Source organism: Nymphaea colorata, chromosome 3, assembly GCF_008831285.2.
Source record: "Nymphaea colorata isolate Beijing-Zhang1983 chromosome 3, ASM883128v2, whole genome shotgun sequence".
Lineage (NCBI taxonomy): Eukaryota > Viridiplantae > Streptophyta > Magnoliopsida > Nymphaeales > Nymphaeaceae > Nymphaea > Nymphaea colorata.
The window spans coordinates 11,145,785-11,170,847 of record NC_045140.1 but is presented as its reverse complement, the minus strand read 5'-3'; the positions used below and the strand labels follow the sequence as shown (position 1 = coordinate 11,170,847).

Here is a 25,063-nt window from a genome sequence, read left to right as displayed (position 1 = left end):
CCTTAAAAAGAACAAAAAATCTAACCCCTTCCTAACGAAGAGCGAGTAAGCACATCTCTTTTTTCTTGCATGCTTTGTAAGCGGAAAGAAGTACCGGTCATAACCAGGCATCAAGTCCTTGTACTTTTTTTCATTCTTTGATTCAAGAGAGGAGGTCAGCAGTGTTGCACCTGAATCAGACATCGACTCGGGGCTGGATCTTGTCATAATCCAACACCCGCTTTGAGTTCTTAAACGAACCGCTTTTTAGTTTCATCCAGATACCGAAATCTCTTTGAAACTGTTACCGCTCCAGCCATTTACACCAAAGCTCAAACAGACGTATACTCATGGATATCCATAGTAACATATACTCAAACCAGATCTATGTCTGGAGAAGTAATCCATCATGATATTCCTACATGGCCTACTCTCGATGTCGCACCAGCACAAAGAAGTCGACACTCAAAGGGTTCAAAATAGGAATTGGGGCTCAAAATAAGAATTAACTGCCTACCAACCCTGCTATACTCTACTGTATCGCCAACCCCTTCAAAGAAAACAAAAGCAAAAAACATAGGCCTAAGAAAGTACGATTGTATCCAATAAGAAGCTCCTAGGAAACAAGATAACCTTGTCTTTTATTTGGCTAGGATCGGAAAGAAACAAAAGCCAGCCAAACTAAATTGGATCGGATCCTTCCATAGTATGGGTGCATCCCCCATTTTCTCCTTCGCTATTATTCAACGGAGCCATTTGGTGCAGCTCTTCCACCAACATAACCAAGTCCTTATATGAGCTTCCACCACCCTTCACAGCGAGGTGAGCCGATTCCTTGATCGCCTGCGACCGCGCCCGGACTTCGCAATCTCTTCGTGTCAACCGGACCAATGCTTGGGCCACATGAGTTGGGTCCGGCACCGGGTTCGTCCCGTGGAGTGCGCGCTCCCCGGTGAGAAGTTGGTCAACGATTAGGACCTCGTTCATGTACTGGTCCGCGTACAAGGGCCAGGTCAACAGAGGCACGCCCGCGGCTAGCCCTTCAAGCGTCGAGTTCCAGCCACAATGTGTCAGGAAGCACCCGACTGACCTATGGTTCAGGATCAAGACCTGTGGCGCCCAGCCCCTCAAGACCATACCTCGCTCCTTCACCCTTTCCTCGAACCCTTCTGGCACTAAAAACAAGAGCGATGCAGAGAGTCAATGGAGAAAGTAAGTAATTTTAGTTTTTTAATAATAAGGGACCCCTTTCTCGAGCCCTTCTGGCACTAAAGACAAGAGCGATGCAGAGAGTTGATGGAGAAAGTAAGTAATTTTAGTTTTTTAGTAATGAGGGATGATTTGAAGAGCAAAATAGTGAACGTGCCGTTGCTTTGGACATAAGAGAAAGGACAATTTTGTATGAAAAAAAGGACGCCGGCAACGATGGCTGTTGACTGGCTACCATTAGCAGGGGCCAGGGAGGAAATGGCCGACATTTTCAAGCAAAGAGAAGAGAAGGTTTGAGAAAAAGAAGAGAGCCACCAACCTTGACTGGGGCCACCGTGTTTCTTCTGCTTCACGCACCAGAGGAATGCCACGCCGCTGGTCTCCAGCGCGGCGCTCAGCGCCGCCACCTGCTCGTCCGACAGCTCCGCCTGGCTGCCGAAGCACACGTATGCGACGGAGGCCTCGTCTCGACCGTCCAGCCACGCCACCACATCCCGGACGGACGTCTCCGAGCAACCGCCCCTCTCCGCCACTCTGTTCTCTTCCCAGTGGGGCACCAGCGGGCCTACCGCCCACGTCTTCCAGCCGCCGTCCGGCCTATAGCTCAGATGGTCGAGGTACGCCCCCTCGATCTTCCGAAACGTGTTGAACACGCCGCCCCAGCTGGCGACGTTGGCGAGAAAGATCTTCCTCAGCCACTCCAGCGAGCCGGCTGGCGATTCCTTGTATACCCGATATATCGGAGAGAGTTGGTACCACGGGAAGACCGGCGACCCGGGCACGTCGGGCACGGGTACCGGGAAAAGCTCGTCGGTGGCGTGGTCGGCCGGTCTATCCGGCACGTTGAGCCAGAGCGAGTGGACAACGGAGACGGCGAAGGAGCCTGAGGTGTAGAAAACGAGGCGGGGGATGCCGAGGGAGCGAGCCAAGTCGAGGGTCCAACCGAGGAACATGTCCGAGATGATGGCGGTCGGTGGGTGGGGTTGGGCTCGAGCCCACTGGAGGAGGGGGTCGGATAATGCCGGGAAGGCGCGCATGACGGAGAGGAAGGAGCCCTTGGGGAGGTCTTGGGAGTTCTCGATGCCGGGCGGGATGTCGGGGGAGGAAGGGAAGGGGAGGACGAGTGGGCGGAGAGGGAGGGAGTCGTCGTCGGAGAGGAAGGGCTGAAGAAAGCGGAGGTTCTTTGGTGTGACGACGACGGTGATGGAGATGGCATGGGTGGATAGCAGGTGGGCGAACTCGAAGAGGGGGATCATGTGGCCCTGCGCTGGGTACGGCACCACCAGAACATGGGGAGTCCTCGCCATGGCGTTCGTCGGAGACCTTTCTTCTCTCTCTCTCAGACGACCTGGGAAAGGGGTATTGACATTTAAAGGACTTTCTTTTCTCCTCCACTACGGTGGCTGACGATCAGATGACCAATACGGTGACTGACGATCAGTCGATCACATGACCTAACCGTAATTAACCCTTTGTTTGGACGGAAGAAAAAGAAAGACAGAAAGAAAGGAAAAAAAAAAGTGGTGATTATAAAGTTTTTTTTTTTTAAATAAAATGGAAAAATGATAAAATTTGAGAAAGAAAGGAAAAAAAAGGAAAAGAAAAATAATGATTTTAAAGTTTTTTAGATAAAAAAAAATAAAATTTGTATTATTTTATAATAATACCTTTAACATTGAATTCTAAAAGTGTACATGAAAGATGATGAATAATGACAACCCACTCTTTGGTGATGGTCCGTAGGTTGAACGAGAAAAATTATCATTTAACGAAAAAAATTACCATTTAAGTTTCGTGCCCCCGACATTCGTCGAAATTTTGACATAAGGTAGTGACAGTGGCAGGAAGGAAGGAAGAGAAAGAGCCACCACCTAAAGTCAATAGCATATATGACAGAAAGAAACAAACTTTTTTTTTTTTTTCTAATTTTGAATAGATTGAATTTATATTAGAACATCCTTCCATTCTCTTTTTTTCTTTTTTTTTTTCATTCATTTGCAACTAAACAAAATTTTTACTTTTATTTTTTTTATTCTTTTTAATTAGTTAACTAAAGTTCAATCTTTATTTTTTCCTCCATCCAAATAAAGACTTAAATTGTAAAAAAGATGACAAATGCTGAGCTCCGCATGACGGACAAAGGGAGGGAATCGAATTGGCGATTCTTCCGACCACGATGGATAGTGGATGAGATGACTGCATCCACACCCGTCGAGAGTAAAACAATGAGTGTGTAATCCTTTGGTTTGGTCATGCATTTTCATCGGGCAATGACTCTCTCTGCTACCAGTGGTTGGTCAGTAGCTTCAATGCAGAAAACCCATCACTAACCGCGTTGGCAAAGGTCTTGTGGTTAATTTAACTTTGCTGATTTTTATAATGTCGGTGGTGGCGACGACAATTTTGTATCTCATCATTGATATGGGCCACTATTTCCATTTTGTTTTGCATTGATGATAGTAGGGATGCCTTTTGTTTAGAATGGAAGCTTTAAAAGCTCCATAAACCCTATCATGTCGGTGATAATGTGAGATAATAAAGCAATGTGGGTTGGATGAATTGTATAATTTCGGTGATATGTATTGGTTATAATTTTTTTTCACTCAAGCTGAATATATATATTGAAAAAAAGAGAAAAAAATTAATTTTAATTATAAAAAATAATCTACAAAAAGAAAAATTACAACCTATTATATAATATATTATATAATACTTACATTAAAAAAAAGATTTTAACTAGCAACTGCATCGTGCAGAATCCTCTTAAGTTGTCGAAGTGACAAACTACTTAATGTAACACTCCTAGAATCTCAACAATAGGTTAGAGAACCTTCTCACAATGTAGAATAATCTTATTCTCTACATCTACTCTTAGGCCCATTTGGTTGAAGGGAAAAGGAAAGATGGAAATGAAAGTAAAAAAAATGGAAGAAAAAGAATGGAATGAAAAGAAAAAGAAAGAGGTGATTATAAGGCTTGTTTGGATAAAAATCAAATGAAAGGAAAGAAAAGACTAAAATCATGTTTGTTTGGACTATATAAATGAAAAGAAATGATTGAATTTATAATATTTTACAATAATACCCTTATCATTCAAAATGATTAAAAAATTAAAAGGTTTTCAAACAAAAAAGACGTGATAAAAAAACAAAACCAAAATAATACGTCCTCATAAACACTCCCAACGAATCAAAATAGTCTGATGCTTAGATGTTATCTATGATTTGCTTGCTCATTTGTTTATACATTCCTCTTTCTTTTATGATGGAGTTTGTGGTTTACTTTGTTAGTAGGTTTCGTCTCCATCCTTTGAAATTAAAAAACTTGTAGTTGAAAGCAAGTCAAATGACATGGTTAATTGCTTCTAGAAGCAAGATTAAATCAACAATAAATATAAAACTATACATATATGAAGGATTGAAGAAACTTTTTTTTCTCAAAACTAATATTGTGTTTCACGAATACTTCATCTAATTATAAAATTAGACTTTCATTTTATAGTAATAAATCTAATAAGAATTGAGATCAATCAAGTAAAATGTTAGTAAACATAATAATTGTCTAAAGTAAAAAAAAGTCACATAACAAAATAAAAAATAACATTCATGTCTTACATAACTTCATCTCGGCTAAGCATCTTAAGTAAAACATTCTTTCGCTTAGAAAAAGGACAAGCAAAAAATGTTTCCATCTTTTTTTAATCATCAATAAGATGAATATATGTTTCGGTTTGTAACTCTTCTTCAAAACCAATGACTTCAAATACTGCAAATATGCTTTCTTTAGAATATTTATTTGACTGTCTTGGCTCTGGTACGACATTACTTTTTTTAATTGCATTAACAACTTTCTATAAAGCATCTTTCATTATTTCAGTCTCTTTTAATTCATCTTTATTTGCACTTCTTCTCATTTTACGATTGGACAATGAACCTGTGTTGGACTCAACTTAAACTTCACACTCGTCTCCAAGGTTGATAAATGGTTCTAATACTGTTTGATTTTGAGAAACCATTTCATTAATAAGTTGGATTTTATCGCTAATACTCTCACATGCTGAAATCATTAACTGCGATTTTCTTTCGCTGTCATCGATCCTTCTCATGTTGCTTTATCATTACCAAATAAATTTACTAGCTTCTCCAGAACAAGTGTCATCATCCACTTATTTGCCATTAGATTTGCCTATAAAAAACACAAAAAAAAGATAACAATGTCAAAGAAAACTCATATTTAACATAAAAATTTGATTATAAAAAAATAATATTAAATTGCTAAAAAAATTAGGTACAATAGTGGCTTCCATATTTTGGGTTCAGTAGTCTATATATTTGTCCTTGAATCAATGCTAAATCCACTAAAACCACTTTTAAAGATGTCATAACAACTACTGAAATTAGACTTCAACGTTTTCATTCGATTTTTTATGTAATCTTTAGTGAGCATTTTACCCAACTTATCGTTTAGCTCTGTCACAACATTATCACATTGTTACTAGCTAAATGCAAAGTAAAACAAGTTTAAGAAACACATTCATAATGAAAAGAATAAATCACGTCTAATAATAAAAGATCAAGTAATTAAATTCAATGAACGTCTACAATGACCAATAATATAAGAAAAAAAAAATCAACATGTTTCATATACACAATTATTCAATTATTGAAGTTTGAATTTGATAGTTCTGCCACATAGTCGAAGAGATACTTTGTCGTGTGAATTCTCCAACCATATACTCTTCATCTACATCAACTTAAACAGAATAATTTTCACTAGGTTGATTCATAAATTTCGCATCAACATCTTCAATAATGCTAGCATCTGGATCGACACTCATGAAAAAGTTATGTAATATATAACATGCTAAAATGATCTAAATAGACTGGTTTTGTCGAACTAGCTATAATCGGGAATTTCTTTTTTCAAGACACCAAATGATCTTTCAACGACATTTTGCAAAAGAAGCATGCCGAAGATTAAACAACTCTTTTGCATTCTGTGGGTCTCGCTTGGAGTATTCTTTCAAGTGATATCTCATACCCCTAAAGGGTGTGATAAGTCCACCCTTTAATGAAAAACCAACATCGACAAGATAATATTTACCAAAAAAAATGAACACAATGACATATTAAGTTCTTATTTCATAAAATTATTAAATTATATATGCTTTTAATTATAATTACTTTCAGGAATTTTTAGTTTGTCTTATCTTGTTAATGCATTTTTTTAAGATTCTCGAATTAGAAGCAATTCATTCCCAACCTACTAACAAATTGGTAAATTTCATATCAAAAGAACACGCAGCCAACACATTCTACGTTGGCCAGTCCTTTTTACCAAAGTATCTTGGTGCATCCTCTGAATATACTTTAACACGAATGTGTGTTCCATCAATTGCACCAATACAATTCTGAAATGCAATTCATTGTTAATGCAATATTGACATATTATCAAGCATAAAAACTAAACTAATTCATTTATTACATGAAAGTATGAATGAAATCTATTATTATGTAAGATTTCATTTGACACAGTTATCTATCACATTGTTGAATGAATTTATCTTCTAATAGAACAATTGAACTCAGTACTTTGTGAAAATATCAAGAAATTGTCTCTGTTGAACAATAGAACCAAAACTGAACCGATCGATGTTTACATGTGTGGGACAACATCATGAGAAAGAGAAAAACTTGCTCTTCTACTTTGCAATGTCATGTACTACATAGTCCACCGTCATGTTGACGAATATCACATTATTCTTTGAAAGGCGATGTTCCCATGCATGTTATATTGCGACATTGTACATCATCATCTAAGTTATATATAATTTGATAAGATAGTCCAATTGATTGCGACATTGTACATCATCAACTAAGTTATATTGCGACATTGTACATCATCATCTAAGTTATATTGCGACATTGTACATCATCATCTAACTTTTTGTCTTTTTTCATAAGATAGTCCAATTGATTGATGCACAAGTTGTTGTCGACGTTGGCTTCAACATATGAAATAATAAAAAAATATAACATAAAAATAGAAAAATTTGTTGTTGTTGGCATCGTCTCATGTCTTCTAATATGTGACAAACTGCAAAGCCAAAAACAACCTTTTTATGAAGATGATGCTCTTAATGCAGGTATCTGCTTCACATATAATCTGCTTCACATATAATCTGCTCCTTTTCTGAACCATATAAGCTCCTCATGACATGAACCTTCAATTTAAAACATGATTATTTGAAGCAGATACCTGCATTAAGAGCATCATTTTCATAAAAAGGTCATTTTTGGCTTTGCAGCTTGTCACATATTAGAAGACATATTAGAAGACATGAGACGACGCCAACAACAACAAGTCGTTCAGTTTTTATGTTATATTTTTTATTATTTCATACGTCGAAGACAACGTCGACAACAACTTGGGCATCGATCAAATGTGCCAAATGAAATCTTACACAATAAAAGATTTCATCCATATTTTCAGGTAATAAATCAATTAATTTAGTTTTTATACTTTATAATATATCAATATTGCATTAACACTAAATTGCATTTCAGAATTGTGTTGGTGCAATTGATGGAACACACGTTAGTGTGTTAAAGTATCTTCAAAGGATGCACTAAAATACCGTGGTAGAAAAGATTGGCCAACACAAAATGTGCTGGTTGCATGTTCTTTTGACATGAAATTTACCTATTTATTAGTAGGTTGGGAAGGAACTGCTTCTGATTCCAGAATCATAAAAAATACAAGAAAAGACAAACTAAAAATTTCTAAAAGTAATTATAATTAAAACATGTATAATTTAATAATTTTATGAAAAATGAACTTAATATGTGATTGTGTTCATTATTTTAGGTAAATATTGTCTTATCGATGTTGGTTTTCCATTAAAGGGTGGACTTATCATACCTTTTAAGGGTGTGAGATATCACTTGAAAGAATACTCCAAGTGAGGCCCACAAAATGCAAAAGAGTTGTTTAATCTTCGACATGTTTTTTTGCGAAATGTCATTGAAAGATCATTTGATGTCTTGAAAAAAAGATACTCGATTATAGCTAGTTCGACAGAACCGGTCTATTTGTGCAATACACAGTTTGAGATCATTTTAACATGTTATATATTACACAACTTTCTCATGAGTGTCGATCGAGATGCTAGCATTATTGAAGATGTTGATGCAGAAGTTATTAATCAACATAATAAAAATTATTCTGTTCAAGTTGATGTATATGAAAAGTGTAGGGTTGGAGAATTCACACGACAAAGTATCTCTTCGACTATGTGGCAGAACTATCAACTTCAAACTTTAATAATTGAATAATTGTGTACATGAGACATGTTGATTTTTTCTTTTTTATAATATAAGTCATTGTAGATGTTCATTAAATTTAGTTACTTGATCTTTTATTATTACACGTAATTTGTTCTTTTCATTATGAATGTCTTTCTTAAACTTGTTTTACTTTGCATTTAGCTAATAACAATGAAGAAGACAGACAAAAGAAAGACTGATAAGATACAATAGAGTCAATTTATGGATAATGCGCTCATTGATACATTACTGCTTCAACAAATAATAAGCAATAGAGTGAATGATAATATGGTGACAAAGTAAAACGATAAGTTGGATAAAATGCTCACCAAATATCACATAAAAAAACGAATGAAAATGTTCAAGTCTAATTTCAGTAGCTGCTATGACTTCTTTAAAAGTGGTTTGAGTGGATTTAGCATCGATTCAAGGACAAATATGTGGACTGCTAAACCTGAAGTATAGAAGCCACTAATAAAGGTACTTAATTTTATTTTAGCAATTTAATATTAATTTTTTATAATCAAATTTTTATGTTAAATATGAGTTTCTTTGATGTTGTTATCTTTTTTTTTGTGTTTTTTATATGCAAATCCAATGACAAAAAAGTGGATGACGACACTTGTTCCGAACTATGAGAAGCTAGTAAATTTATTTGGTAATGATAGAGTAACAGAAGAAGGATCGATGAGAACAAAAAAAAAATGCAGCTGAATGACTTCAGCGTGTGAGAGCACTAGCGATACAATCTAACTTATTGATGAAATGGTTTTTCAAAATCAAGCAGTGTTAGAATTATTTATCAACCTAAGAGACAAGTGTGAAGTCCAAGTTGAGCCCAACATAAGTTCATTGTCAAAGCGTAAAATGAAAAGAAGTGCAAATGAAGATGATTTTAAAAAAATTGAAATAATGAAATACACCTTTGAGGGAGTTGCTAATGTAATTGAAAAAAGTAATGTCGTATCAAACAGTCAAATAAATATTCTAAAGAAGACATATTTTTAACAATTAAAGTCATTGGCCTTGAAGAAGAGTTACAAACCAAAACATATCTTCATCTTACTGATGATACAAAAGGGTGAAAACATTTTTTGCTTGTCTTTTTTCTAAGCGAAAGAATTTTTTACTTAGGATGCTTAGCAGAGCTAGAGTTATATAAGACATTAATGTTATTTTTTATTTTACTATGCGATTTTTTTGTATTTAAACAATTATTATGTTTACCAACATTTTGTTTGATTGATCTAAATTTTTATTAGATTTATTACTAAATGTATAATTTTATAATTAAAAGAAGCATTCGTGAAACACAATATTAATTTTGAGAAGAAAGCTTCGTCAATCCTCTATATATGGATAGTTTTGTACTTATTGTTGGCTTAATCTTGCTTCTCTAAGCAATTAAACATGCCATTTGACTTGCTTTCAACCAAAGTTTTTTAATGCCAAAGGATGGAGACGTAACCTACTAACAAAGTAAACCCCAAACTCCGTCATTAAAAAAAAGAGAGGAATGTATAAACAAATGAGCAAGCAAATGATGGATAATACCCAAGCAACAAATTATTTTGATTCGTTGTGAGTGTGCTATTAGGACATATTATTTTGGTTTTGTTTTTTCAATGTATCTTTTCTTTTAAAAACCTTCCAATTTTTTAAACATTTCGAATGTTAGGAGTATTATTATAAAGTATTATAAATTCAATCATTTCATTTCATTTCGTTTATATAGTCCAAACAAACATGATTTTAACATTTTATTTCCTTTCTATCCAAACAAATTTTATTTTTTTCCTATCAATTTCATTCCTTTCCCATTCTCTTTCCTTCCCTTTCCCTCCAACCAAACAGGGCGTTAGGCAGCTTAGCTTTATAACCTTAGATGACAGAATCCCAAAGGGCACTATAATTGCAACAGCGTCTGCTATTATAGCTTTTCCATTATGAACTAAGGCATGAACTCCATGATACCTTCAAGAGGTCTGTGCAACCCTTAAAATTGCTAAGCATAAGAACCAAATTCTAAATCATAATATAGATTGAATGCATGAAAAGATGAATATAAAAGAAATTTGAACTGAGAAGCACATAACATAGGTGGCTTCGAGTCTATAGGAATCTGAAAAAAAATTTAATACGTAATCACTGAAACACTTATGAGCACAACTAGCATAAATAAGTGTATCAATAGTAATTCGAATTGAATGTGAATATATATATATATATATATATATATATATATATATATATATATATATATATATATATATATATATATCACAATCACAAATAACGCCTTTCAAATGGTGAGGTTTTTATCAAGTATAATAAGGTGAGCTTGAAAAAAGAAAGAAAAAAAGAAAAATACGGTAAATTAGTAAAATTAAAAAAACTAAAAATAAAGAAAAAATAAAATAAGGGAGAAATTAATAACACAAACATTAAAAGATAAGTAGATTTGCAACAAATAAAAAAATAAAAAATAAAAAAAACTGTTTGACATTAAAAATCCTAAAAAAATGAAAAAACTGAAAAAAACTAAAAAACTGAAAAGGCATGAAAGAATGCATTAAAAACGTGTTTTTTTAAAATATTTTTTTTCAAAAAAAAACACTTTCTAAAGTTTTAAATGCATAATTAATTTATCATGTTTTTTGAAAAAAAAAGTGTTTTCTCTGACTCTACAATATATATATATATATATATATATATATGAACAGGCTGAGTTGCTTTGCAGTCACCCTCTCTCTGCCTATACATAACACACCGATCTCTACACTTGTGGTATCAGAAGGACGTGGCCATAGTTCCTATGTTGGAGCTAAGGGATGTGGTACAGGCCATGGTGCAGGTCGTGGCAAATCCTAGTTGTTAAACCCAAGATAGAATCATATTCAATTAGGTCATGCTATGTGCAGCATCCAATTAGGAGTTGCAAGGTTATGCAAGTCCGTTGAACGTGCAATGTGCAGCATTCAAACTCTTGATGACTTTCAGCTGAGTATATCAGTTGCAGACTCACCTGAAATTCGGTGTCAATTTACTTTGAACCTAGCAGCTGCGAGACTCAACTGCTAGGTTCTTCTGCCAACTGAAGCGAGTTAAGACAACAAAAAACTTATGTCACAGTGAAATATCAATAATACATGGAAAGCAGTTTAATCTATGAGAGACCTATAACAACCAAGAGAAACCTGAGGTAGAGTATCCGATTCTCAGTAAGGAGAGCAGACATTGATTTTTTGGATTTGTATGATTGCTGACTTGGGAGAAAAATGTTTACCATGAAATGTTTGTATGTCTACTAGGATCCTTGTCTACGATTTCCTGGGATGCAAACAAATAATGCAAATGGACAATTGACAAAGAAAATGACAAGTAAAAACGAACAAACAAAAAGAAGATGGGTTTTTCTTGCATGATAAAAGGAGTGATTATTTATAGAGATAAGATAGATGGAGGAAATAATTGAAAATTAATCTATTACAATTAAAGGAGGAGTTACAGAAAGAGGAAGAGACTAAGGAAGACGAGGGATAGGAACGATAATATGAGTAGAAGTCAACAAGGTAGAGCCAAAGGCTTGTGCTTTCAACTTTCTCCTTGATAAAGCCATTCAAATGATGGGTCACCTCAAACAACATGAATACATATGCTTGTGCACACACTTATGCCTGGAAACATAACATGGGCATGGAGGAAGAATCCACATTTTAGTTTTCTGGAAGAAAAGTGTCTGATCAAGTACAAAACAGAATATTTAAAAATAAAAATATACAGATATAGCGGATTCATGGAAATATAGCAGTTACATGAAAACAACCAAGATCAAGCAGTTGAGGGTTAGGTGCCATTTGCAACCTTGCAATACATTAGTAAGATGCTTAACATAGAAGCAGTAGATGAGTATATAAACACTATGCTATGCAACATGCACATGTAGCAACCCACCCTACACTCGCAATGCATATGCACACTTGTACACATCTACACATCTACACATGCATAAATAAATAAATAAATTATATATATATATATAGCTTTCAACTTTTGTGGATTAAGATGCCAAATAATGGCAGTAAAAGGAATATGAATCTAGATCAATTCAGAGCATAAAAAAACACTAAGCTTAAGCAAAAACACTCATAAATGAGTAGTATGGTCCACGTTCAAAATACATGTTAAAGAGGCTTTAGAGAAAACGAATTATAATTTTTTAAAAGGAGTAGATCTCCCCAGTAAAAAGCACCACCAAACGTAGGCAAAGAAATTCAATGCATTAAAAACACACTGCTTTGTGTTAGGTGAAACAACTTAAATTATAAGATGCAAGAACATGTCCAGTCCTGTTAGGGACTCTAAGCCTCAAAAGATGCATCCTGCATGGTCCATGTAATCTTCGCTTTCAGTGATGAATTTGTGTGTATTCTTTGGGAACCAGGTGCAGTGATCAGGAATAAGGTCGACGCCCCTCCATTTTGGCGAAATGCTACTTCCTTTTCAGGACAAGCTAGCACTTGTGCAATCGCATTCCAGGGCCCATAGAAACTTCTTAACCTTTAATCTCTGTGGACATTGATCTACTTCACATTCCTTACCAGATCATTTCTGCTTGAGCCATTGATTTGCTCGTGATGTATGAATTCTTGTAACTTGTCCCAGCTGTGTCAAAATTTGTGGTGCTCTTTCTTCCATTAGGTGCCGCCTAATTTTATTATGTTTTTCCAACTAGATGTTTGGGATTTAGGCTAAGTTGTGATGACCCATTGATATTAAATGAGATATATAGCTGAAAGGTTGTATTATCAAGAACCTAGGTTGATTAAATTTTATGATTTCAGATGTGTTGCATTTAAGAATTATTAGTTAATTTATACTCATTAACAAACGAAAACATTACTGCTATTTCACCTAGCATGCCTGAACTTTTAACCTCAAGAGCAATGGTGACAATGCCTTTGTTTGATAGCTGTCAGTGGAAGTTGAGCTGCAACAGAAAGTTAAAAAGAGGGATAATAAGCACTGGCAGAAAAAAAGGGCCCCAGGTGAAAATTTGATAAAAGAAAGAAAAGGTCCTTGCTGCAGCATGTTTCTTAGAGGAAAATAGTTCTCATGTTTTCACTTCTTTTGAGCGACTTTTAGACAGCAAGTGCATTTCGGTGCACCTTTTCTATCATATCAGATTGACATAATAACCACAACATATCAGGGAAAAGGATTGAAGAACATAAATGACTAAAAGCTATGAAAATCACATTTTACTTCATAACTTGCTCTATAGTGACTAAAAGCACTTCATTGATGAGACTGTCCTCTAAAGAAAGAGCTTCATAAGCTCAAGCACTTGGCGATTTCTACAAAGCAAAATTCTCAGAAATGCCTATAAGAAAGTCTGCAGGTAACATGCTATGGATTCTTGCTTCTCTAGTGAATGAATATTGGATGTTCACTTCAAGTTCTATTTGAAGTTTTCATAAAAGTACTTTAGTAGAAAAACTACTGAAGGTCGTTTGGTTTTTCAAAATTGTAGGCAAAAGGTACGCCCATACATGAAAATTTCCGCAGGACATATCAGAATCAATATGTGATTGATTAGTTACCTAAGAAAATTACTCTGTTATAGCCTTAATTCTTCTAGGAAATCTTTGCCGCATTCATTTCTGGATATCTCCTTGAAATTGTGTTCCACAAGCAAGCTACAGGGGACGTAATCTATACGTTTTTTCACTCTGAATGGCAAGCTGGAATTAGGCAAACCTGTATTATTCAACTAAAACATAATAATCTAGAGATAAATACATATCCAACACTATGAACAAAACAAAAAGAGATCAATAAAGAGACAAGGAAGCACTGGCATGCTTTCCATGGAGAGTGCCAACAAGAAATATCTTACACGCCATTGTGTAACTTTACAAACAAGAAAAAATTGAGAAAGGAAAGAAGACGACAAGCAAAATCACATGCCACATCAAAAAGAATGAGAAAAATAACATTTACTTAAAAGTAAACGAAAAGAAGAAGAAGGTATTGAAGGAAGTAGAAGCAATATTGTGAGGTGTAAGAAACTTACATTGTGGTTGATGAAGATGAAGCCCAACAAATTGAAGAAGTGCGTCCAATTATATCAATGCAACAGAGGTAATCCTTGAGCTGATCCTTAACAGGGCGGTATTGACAGCAAGAGAAATAGAGGTCAGAAAAGAGAGAGAGAGAGAGAGAGAGAGAGAGAGAGAGAGAGAGAGAGAGAGAGAGAGAGAGAGAGAGAGAGAGAGAGAGGGAGAGGGGGTTGAGGTCTAGGCAATGTTAATTTACCTAAAGTACTGACAAAGAAGATGAAACGGCAGCCAAGGTGGTTTCCCACGCGTATATGTAAATATGGAAGTTACCAAAGAAAAAAAGGAGCCAAACCTAAAATCGTGCCGATGATGTTGTGGTTAAGAAGCTTCGGGCTGCTATCGTCGGAGTTGCAAGACGAAAACGAAGCAGGGGGCTCGCCTTTGCAATCTTTCCTCTTCCTTATCACCAACAGTGTCCAAATCCTCCTGATGGGCCACGAATTGGGACCTCTCATGCCATCCATCATCGTCGGCATTCGTATACATGCCGTCCACAGTATTGCTACTGTCAGTGCTTTCTTTCCCCAAATCGGATGTCTTGCCACCATCAACATCGGTTGCCCACCGTCACAGCTGGTTGTTGGTCACATAAACAATCAGGTCCGGCTTTCACTACATCTCCGACGCCAGATGCACCACAGTGTTGGAAAAGCCCTAATTTGTAGCAATCACCAATGTGAGCACATCCTTGGTCAATGTTGGCGGACTGGTCTTGTACAATTGAACAAGGAATCTCATCGCCTTGTTATCGTCCAGTATCGACACAGCAGGCAAAATCTGTTGTAGAGAATATATATATATAAAATTGAAGAAAGGGAGAAAAACTAGACGTCTTGAATTTATGCTAAAAAGTGTTTTAAAAAATGTCAACCTCTTAATATCTATAAAACACTAATTTAATATAAATCTTGTTTTAGTTTACGTTATTTTTGTAAAAACTTAATCTTTTTATTATCAAAATTTTCATGTTATAAGAGCCATTCATTTTTTTTATTAAAAAGTATTATTTAAGTAAAAAAAAAAGACTAACTTAGTGCTTACCAAATTATTCATAAGATTATACTTGTAAGGTTAGATTGTAAAAAAATTTATTTTAGTAATTAATTTTAGTAAAACTAGTTTTTGTCACTTACCAAGGGTTTTATCAACTCTTTCTTCCTCTTATATATATTTATATATATATAGCCACTTCGTATCGGATGGATGCATAATCGAAGGTTTGATGCTATTGAAAAATTAAAAAAATACTGTCAAGTGGTAGTTGGGTGGGAAATTCTCCCTCGAGCGGCTTCCATTTCCCCCCTTTGTCTCTCCTCTCCCTCACACTCTTCTCCATTCCTCCCATCTTTCTCCTCCCCCGCTCTTTTCTCCCTTCGACTGCCTCCTCCCGATCACTCTCTCCCCATTCGGTCTGAGTTAGGGAACAACACATCTGAGACAAGAAGGCCAACGGCTGTGCACACTGGCGGTCGGCTTCACTCTTCTAGGTATACAAGTCTCTCTCCCTCTCCCTCTCTCTCCATCTTTCTATACGTCTGGTCTGGTTTGGGATCACATAGACCCCTTCTCACCAATTCCAGTATGACATTTGCTCACATCAAACAGCACTTCATAAAATGACATAAGATTGCACGAGTAAAGGGCCGGGATTTTACAGCCCCTTTCTCATGCACATCTTCAGGCATGAGAGCAGCCCTGATGACTTTTTTTTTTTTTGTTCTACAGCTTGCATATGTAACAATTATACTTGTAAATATACTGTTATTGTAAGATCAAATGGCCAAAGTTTTGTCTTTGCAACATTGACTTGGACTAAAAGAAAGGGGTGTGAAGATGCCGAGTCACTTCTTTGTACGTTACTGACCATAATCCCTGAAACTTCAGGCAGGCCCTAATACATGGAAGAAAGAGAGGCTCAATGGCTTAAGTGTCAAGGTTTTGGTGTGAATACTTTTCGTCCAACAAAAGAGGCTAATTTTGCGGCAAAGGAATCCTGATTGTCTTGTCTTAAAGCTTCCTGGTCCTTTCAGTCCCCTTAAATTTTGTAAGAGAATGGAATAGACCTGCTGAAGCTTGATTTTATAACGAAATCAGCCTTTGATTCCATGCTATCTTGATTTTTGCATAGTTTTGTTGCAACTACAAGTTTTTGGTAATAAAATCAGGGGGACAGCAAGGTTGCACCAGATATTCTAGCGAACATAAAATGTCCATCAGAGTGTTCGTTTTTTCACCATTTGTATTTAGTAGATCATTCTCTTGTCTTACTATTGTTACAACCTTTTTTTTTTTTAGTTTCTTTAAGAATCCAACAGGCACCTAATTTGTAGTTCATGGATGATCCATCAAAAGTTGTTTGATTTTTTTGTTGTACATCTGCTTCCATGGTATTAGGTTCCAGAAAATTTATATGAAATTTTAGCCCTCTAGGCAAGTTGTTCATCTCGCCTAAACTAGAGCTTGTATGGTCAAGAGGCCATTTTTTTAAGGTACTTCTCAAGCAAGTCTATTATTTTCGTTGTGATAATTATTTTTTACTCTTTTCAGATCATTCAAGTCCTCTCTTGTCTGAAAATATTGAACTCATGCAAACCTCTGATTATAGCTTGTGTTCCAAACAAGAATGCTACATGCTTGAGCATTCATGGCAATCAGTAGTGCACATATATGAGTGAGTTCGAACATTGAACAAGCCTTTGTTCAAACCATGGTCATACATTTGATGCTTAACAAGACCCAACCAAGAATTCCCCATTGAGCTTGTTCCTCAAATTCCCCATTGGCACTAGGCCACCATAAGCTCATAGTGGGGTAGTATGCTTCAAAACTATTTTGGTACCAGTGGCCGGATCCTCAATATATGCAATGCCACATCATTTAATAGGATGACCAAAGGATATAGGGAATATATATATATATATATATATATATATATATATATATATATAGAGAGAGAGAGAGAGAGAGAGAGAGAGAGAGAAGGACTCATTAAAGTACACCAATAAGAAGATTACAATATCTAAATTGAGCAGCTCAGCATTAAATATTGGAGAATAAAGAGATGGCTGCAAAGTTGAGCAATTTGCAAAGATTACATATTGAACTACTGAGCATTAAATCACGCCTATTTGCAAAAAACTCATGGCCTGTGAATTTCAGATGCTTCATCAATAGCAAGAGGTATGCACCAACTCCCACTGAATCTTGAATGTTAAGGAAGACATTGGCGATATTAATTTACTAAGTACAAGTGCATGGGCAAATAAAGGCGATGTTCTTCAACACCACTAGCGAAACCTGCAAAGAGACAATGCGAACAACTCAGCGGCCAACATAGCTAATGAATACATAAGTCAAGCCATTTGCAATTCAAGATTACAAACTAAAATCATATAGATAGAGTTTGATCCCTTGTATCCTTTTTGGTCATCATGAAACAAAATGACATGACTTAACGGATCTAGCAAAATATATAATAGCTAATAATACCAGAGAACTGCAAGAACTATCTCATTTTCAACAATTTAACAAGTTCAAGACCTGAATCATTTACTGAACCCCCACTTTATCACCACTGATAATCAGTATGATGGTATCATGCAAAACAAGTCTGGCTGTGAGTTGGGAACAAAATGAATTGACAACATCTACTAATACTAGATAACAAGAGAAAAGGAAAAAACGATATACAATAAACTACAAAACAAATAGTTGCCACTACTGATAAACTATTGCCACAAGAAGGTAAAAACCTCCTCCTACAAGGGTGCCTTGAAATCCAAGTAGTACCTATTTTAAGAGTGCAATTGAATGCTTGAAATAGGGGCAAAGCTAAACATACACATCCATGCCCTCTCAAAAAAAAAAAAAAAAAAAAAAAAAAAGACAAAGCATCATGACATTACATCTACAAAAACACAAGTAAAACATTATGCATGTGCAGACAAGCAACATTGTTAGGCACATAGGATGCTGCTTAACACTGCTTTATTGAATTTCAGACATTTTGATGTGAACCTAATATCTACAGAAAATCAATTAAAGAAAAATATATATCTTCATGGGTATTGATAGGGCATAAAATGCACTAAGTTTTAATATTATATTCATTCACTTGTGATGTGATTTACTGCTTAAATCTCAATGTTTGTGTTCATGTATGGCTCAAGGAATCATAGTTTTAATTGTGATTGAAATTGGAGCTAAAACAAAGAAATTATGTGTAAAACAGTAAAATTTGTCTCCCAAGGGTAAAATAATATTTTTATATATTAAAAACACATATTTTTTAGTTGAATTTAGGCCTTTGAATCATATATCTCATTTGCTTAAACTTAGGTTATGCATTTTGTTTTGACAAGTTTAGGTTTAAGTAGAAACTAAATGGATTAAGTAGAAAAGAATTGAAATAAGGTAGAATTTTGGAAATTTAGCATTAATGAAGGACTGTTTTTGAAAAAAAAATAAAAACTCCAAACTCTAGCTCGTGAGAAAAGCGAGAGCACGACCAACAACTCTCTCTCTCTATTTCTCTCTCTCTTTTGGGGCTCTCTTGGTGATCCTCGATGGAGGAAGGAGTAGCTCGGTTCTCCTAGGTGATGCCACCCGAAATCTTCATCTCCTTCACTCCTTGACCCATCTTCTTCATGTCCTATGCTTCTAAATCTGGAGCCAAGCTTGGAGAGGAGAAGAAGAAGCTTTGGGAGGATTGTAGGCACCAGAGCTCCACCAAAACCGGGATTCAAGGAGACCCACAGCCCTTCATAGTATGTTTTATCGATTTCTAGCATTTTACGTTAGATATTAAGTGTTTTTCATTGCATACCATCATTTAAGGCAGGATTTTCGAGTCTTCCAAGCTGTAGATTTTTGTTTTTATGCATATTTGTGTGAATTCATTGCTTGGATCAGCTCTCTAATGTATGAGTTTCATATTTTGCTCAATTAGGTTGGGCATTCTTAGTTGTATTTGTCGATTAGATTAGAATAACAATAGTGGTCGTGTGGTCTCATGATATAGCTGCTAATTTTAGCATTTTCCAGCAAGCTCAAGCCATCCTCTTGCTGATATTGTTTAGTTTTTCACTGTAGTGACCTACAATCATGCATATATGTTCAATCTTGTTGATTTCTTTAAAATTTCACATTTGCAATTATGTTTTAGCTAGGTTTTGGGCTTGGAAAGCTCACCAGCGGCTTTATAACCGTTTAGTTAGACTGTTAGTTGCATTTAACCGCATTTCGTATTTATTCTCTTTTAGTCTCATTTATTTTCAGTAGGCAAATTCAAGGTCAAGGGTAGATTATTGATGCTTCAGCGATGTTGTTTTTGACACAACCGTGAAGATCAATACCCAAGGCTGGCTCTTTGCCCATTTTGTAGGGGTGATCCATCACTCTAAAAGCTGTATTTTCGATGGTGCATTATGGTTTGATCATATCATTGAGACATTTTAGTGATTATTCAAGGTATTCACTGAGGTCATGAACAGAAAGCATCCCAATGTTGTACTAACAAATAGTGACAATGTAATAGCAACTATTGTGTCCCTTGTAGGGCTAGACGTGTTTGTGCTTGTGGCATATATTCTAAAATGCAGTGAAAAACATAAAACATGTAATGAATCAAAAGACTGATTTTAAGAAAAGTTTTGTAAAATGCACATTTTAGTGCAAATATAGCGAGACATTCGAATCTACGTGAACTCAAATGATTGAAGCAAATAAACTACAAGAAAATACGTGTCTTCAAAAATTATATAGGGACAAAGAAAAGTGGACATTGACATATGAAAGACAATATTTCTATGTAGGCATGATAAACACATAGAGAGTAAAACGCATGCTTGCTGCGCTGAAAAAAAAGAGTGTACTCTTGCTTATAAATATCTTAATTCATGAAATACTATGGCACATCTTTAGATGGCCATAGGGACTATGAGCTCGAAGAAGACATGAAAGCATTTGTATCTCGATCTCAAAGTCTGTGTATGAATATCCTTGTCTGAACTGCAACTATATACACACCAGTTCCATTTTAATGATTTGAGCAAGAGGTCATTCAAGTGACTAACGGCGACATAAAATTATATGTACAACAATCAAGTTGTTGCATATATCATGTGATCAAAAGAGGGACAAATTCAACTAAGATCAATGATGCATTCGTGATCTAACACTAGAACATTCAAAAACTACTAAAGAAATACATTATAAGAAAATAGACCAAAAAATGCAATGTTGGAGACAATGAAAATTTACCATGAAATTCCTTCCTCTAATGGTCTCAAGTCTATTAACTTGTCTCGTTAATAGCATCTATGCAAGACATTTATGTATCTTATAGACCTGACAGCAAGAAACAAAGAACTAGAAAATGTTTCGACTCTATGCCATGACAGCAATGCATCAATTAAAAGCTTGTCCAAAACAACAAGTCCCATCACCCTAGACCCATCGAAGAAGAAGAGGCATGGTTCTGGTATTAATATCTTGTTCAATAAATCCAAGGTCAATGTTGCAAAATATGAGGGCACAATATGACCCATCAATGGTTTTAAGAGGAAGCCAATATCTGATAGGAGTTTGTGTAGAATAAAGACTATCCTAGAAAAACAACACATAAGAAGAAAAATCAAGCAAGAAAATGATCCTCAATGAGTTGAAGATGTTTTGTTTACAAATGGTGCAGTTGAGACCTGTATGTTGTCCACATATATATAAGATCCATATGATTGCGACGGTTTAACAAAACTCCTAGTAAGTTTTTATATTATAAGTGTTTTGTATGTTTTAACTTTAAGCACATTTTGATTATTGATTTTGTTTAATTGTTATAGAACCACATGGATTTAGTTGGTCAATCCCAATTGGAAATAGCTAACTCTTGCAATGATATTGGACGAAATGAGAAAAAACGTTAGCCATGTAGCCAGCTCTTGCAATGTATCATACATTAAATGATTGTCTTAAAGTAACAACCATTATCATATGCTTCTATAAATATGGTTACGACATACATTAATGGATAGGAATGACATGAATGGCTACGAGATGTTTCTTAGATAATGATAAAGACTCGTCAATAAAGAAGGAGAAAAGTAAATGAAAAAAAATAATGCAATATGCAATAACTTAACAGTAGGAATGGTTACTAGAGAATGTGGTAACAACACGTCCAACGCAACGACAATAATGGTTATGAGAAAAATAACAATGCATGCATACAGAGGCAACAAATAAAAAAAAAATAATGCAATAACGAGACAACAAGAATGGTTAATAGAGAATGAGATAGCAACACATCTACAAAGAAAGTAAAAAGTAAACTGAGAAAAAACAATATGATAACATGACGACAAACATGGTTACAAGAGAATGAGATAACAATGCATCCATAGCAACAACAGGAATGATTATAAAAGAATGAAATAACAATGTGTCTACAAAGATACAAGAAAACAAATAAAAAAATAATGCAATAACTTAACTGTAGGAATGGTTACCATAAAATGAGATAATAATGTCTAAAAAGAAGGTGAAAAGTAAATAGAGAAAAAATAAAGTGATAGCATGATGACAAAATTGGTTACCAGGGAATGAGATAACAGTGCGTCCAACACAATGACCACACATCTACAAATAAGGCGATAAACAAAAGAAGAAAAAATAATGCAATAACAATAGAATGAGATAACAATGCATTTACAAAGAAGGTAAATAAGTAAACAGAGAAAAAAAAATGTGATAGCGTAATGACAAGAATGGCCACTAAAGAAAGAGATAACAATGTGTCCAACGCAATGGTAGGAATAGTTGCGAGAGAATGAAATAACAATACATATACAAACAAGACAATATGTAAACAGAGAAAAACTAATCCAATAACGTAACAACAAGAATTGTTATCGGAAAATGAGATAACAATGTGTTTACAAAGAAAAAAATAACATTATGAGGCTGATGTTTCTCTACTATGCACGTAATTGGGTATCTCTAGAAATAAACGGTTGATAGTGTGTTTAATAGAACGTATGTACTCACATTTATAACTAGAGACAAAATAAAAATATTACAAGATGGAAGATAATCCCTTTTTGAGATATGTTTACATGATGAAGAAATTATCTAGGCCTACAGCAACAACCAGCATCCTCCAACAGATGCAACCCCGCTCTTCAATCACTCCAACTGGCTATACAAATGTGCAAGCACAACTGCTCCCCAGGTGTGGTGGTGAATTTTGTCTACATCTTTCACAAATTAGATGTACCACCAACTTATTCTAGAGCTTGAATTATCAATAAAAAAATGTCAAATAAATAAACAAGAAATAACTTCAATGCTGGTCCACTTCTTGTGAAGGTGTATCATACTTTGCATGCAGCCATTTACTCTATACCGCTACTACAATTAATGACATCAACGTCCCTCCAAAGGCCACAACATTCTAAAACTTCAAATCCGACAACCCTAAAAGCTTGTCGTTCTTTCCTCTCAAGCTGTCCTAGACGTTCTGAGCATAGGTTCTTCTTGAATTTTTAAATGCAACAACATAGCAACATCTTATAGGGTGATCATCATCTTGAATCCATCAAGCATAATTTTGTTTGTCCGAAAATCTCACTTCTATACCAAGGCGTACAAGGGCCCCCATTGGAGTTCTATGGTGCCAAAGAACAACAACATCGAGAAATGCATTCTCACCAATCTCTGTTTCTGAAAGTATGATAAATTTTCATACTAATCGACAATTGAACTTTATTGGCATCACATGCATCTCTATATAATACTAGTGTCAAAGACATTATTCAACCATAACTTTAATTACAACTATTTGAATAAATGTCATAGATTAAATACATTGATGTCACACAATTTTCACTTTTTCTTCTCAACTTCATCTACCACTTCTAATTTGGCCGATTGTTTTCACCTTCGTCTGACATCTCTAATTTTTAGTGTAGCTATCGTTTGCACGTCTATAACTATTGCAAACTGCAAGATGGCTTCCTCTAATTCATCCAACCATGGATTCTCCTCCTCATTTTCCTTGCGCCTTCATTCAGTGCCTCTGTAGCTTGTCTCTCCCTTTTCGCCACCTCTTCCTCTTCATTTTCTTTCTCCCCTTCATTTTGCATCTTTGCAGCATGTCCCTCCATTTTTGCCATCTCAACCTCCTCATTTTCATTCACCATTCATTTTCTTTCTCCATGACATGCTCTTCCTTTATTTTCTCACCTTGTTCTCTTTCTCCATGACAGGCTCATTCTTTACTTTTTTCCATTCATCCTTCTCTACCATTGAGAAAATGACACCTTCAGGTGCCCTACGCTCCACTACAACGGTAGTTTCAGGTGACCATTCCTCTATATGTTCTTTTCATTCTTTATCCATACCTATTATTCCACCCATAATTTCATCTCTAACCAAGTTCTTCATGTTTGGTTTGACTTATTGGTCAACTTTACTTAACAGACATTGTACAATGAACCATCAATGTCGAATTAGTTCGTATTGCTTGAAGTAGACATGGTTGATCTGCAGGAAACAAAGTGACATGAGATAATATCTACAACGAGGAAAGAGGTAAAAGACAACATGTGTATAAGATAGACACACAGATATGAGATAGTTGATAACAACAACGCTACATACAATAGGAGATAAATGAACAAATGTAAGATGAAATAACCACACATGTATAGAGTACATGATAAATAAAAAGATATGATCTAATGAAACAACAAAGCGTTTGTACAGAAAAAAGATAAACAGAAGGATATGAAATAACGAAATAACAACACATCCATGTACCATAAAAGATAAGCAAAATGATATAAGATAACAAAATAATAGTGCGCCTTTACTATAAAAGATAAACAAAAAGATATGTGATAAAAAAAGAACAACGTGTCGGTACAATAGAAGATAAATAAAAGGATATGTGATAACGAAACAACAATGCGTTTGTACGGTATAAGATAAAACAGAAGGATATGCAATAATGAAGTATCAACACATCTGTATAGTACAAGATATATAGAAATATATGCTATAATGAAATAGTAACGTGTTTGTACAGTAAACAATAAACAAAATAATATGAGATCATAAAATAATAATGTGTCTACAGAAGGATATGAGTTATTTCATTATCTCATATCTTTTTTTTTTATTTGCTATAGTATATACACGTTTTGTCGTTTTGTTATCTCATATCCTTTTGTTTACCTTCTACTTTACATATGCGTTATAATTTTGTTATCTTATATTATTCTGTTTATCTTTTACTGTACAAACATGTTGTTATTTTGTTATTGCATCCTTCTACTGTACAGATGCGTTGTTATTTTGTCATCGCATGTCATTTTGTTTATCTTCTACTATACAAAGGCATTGTTATTTTGTTATATCATATGATTTTGT

General features: G+C 35.1%; 1 protein-coding gene and 1 long non-coding RNA gene across 3 annotated transcripts; both read right to left on the bottom strand.

Annotated features, from left to right (window-relative positions):
* Positions 1-343: 343 nt before the first annotated feature.
* LOC116251511 (flavonol 3-O-glucosyltransferase UGT89B1-like) lies at positions 344-2,703 on the bottom strand. The gene is made up of 2 exons (XM_031625829.2): positions 1,508-2,703; positions 344-1,154 (listed from the first exon to the last, which is right to left on the bottom strand). Exons 1-2 carry the CDS (start codon positions 2,493-2,495, stop codon positions 661-663), a joined length of 1,482 nt encoding a protein of 493 aa, XP_031481689.1. The 5' UTR covers positions 2,496-2,703; the 3' UTR covers positions 344-660.
* A 9,507-nt stretch (positions 2,704-12,210) lies between these two features.
* Positions 12,211-15,390, bottom strand: LOC116251547 (uncharacterized). 2 transcript variants are annotated; one of them, XR_004171705.2, is made up of 4 exons: positions 14,928-15,390; positions 14,590-14,675; positions 14,117-14,257; positions 12,211-13,503 (listed from the first exon to the last, which is right to left on the bottom strand). It is a non-coding gene; the product is annotated as an uncharacterized LOC116251547 (long non-coding RNA). The 2 variants fall into 2 exon arrangements; XR_004171704.2 differs by lacking the exon at positions 14,117-14,257.
* Positions 15,391-25,063: the final 9,673 nt, after the last annotated feature.

Coding starts and splice junctions, on each gene's coding strand:
- LOC116251511 (XM_031625829.2), bottom strand. CDS start 2,495: ATGGCGAGGACTCCCCATGTTCTGGTGGTGCCGTACCCAGCGCAGGGC. Junction 1,155..1,507: donor ACACGGTGGCCCCAGTCAAG/GTTGGTGGCTCT, acceptor TCTTGTTTTTAG/TGCCAGAAGGGTTCGAGGAA.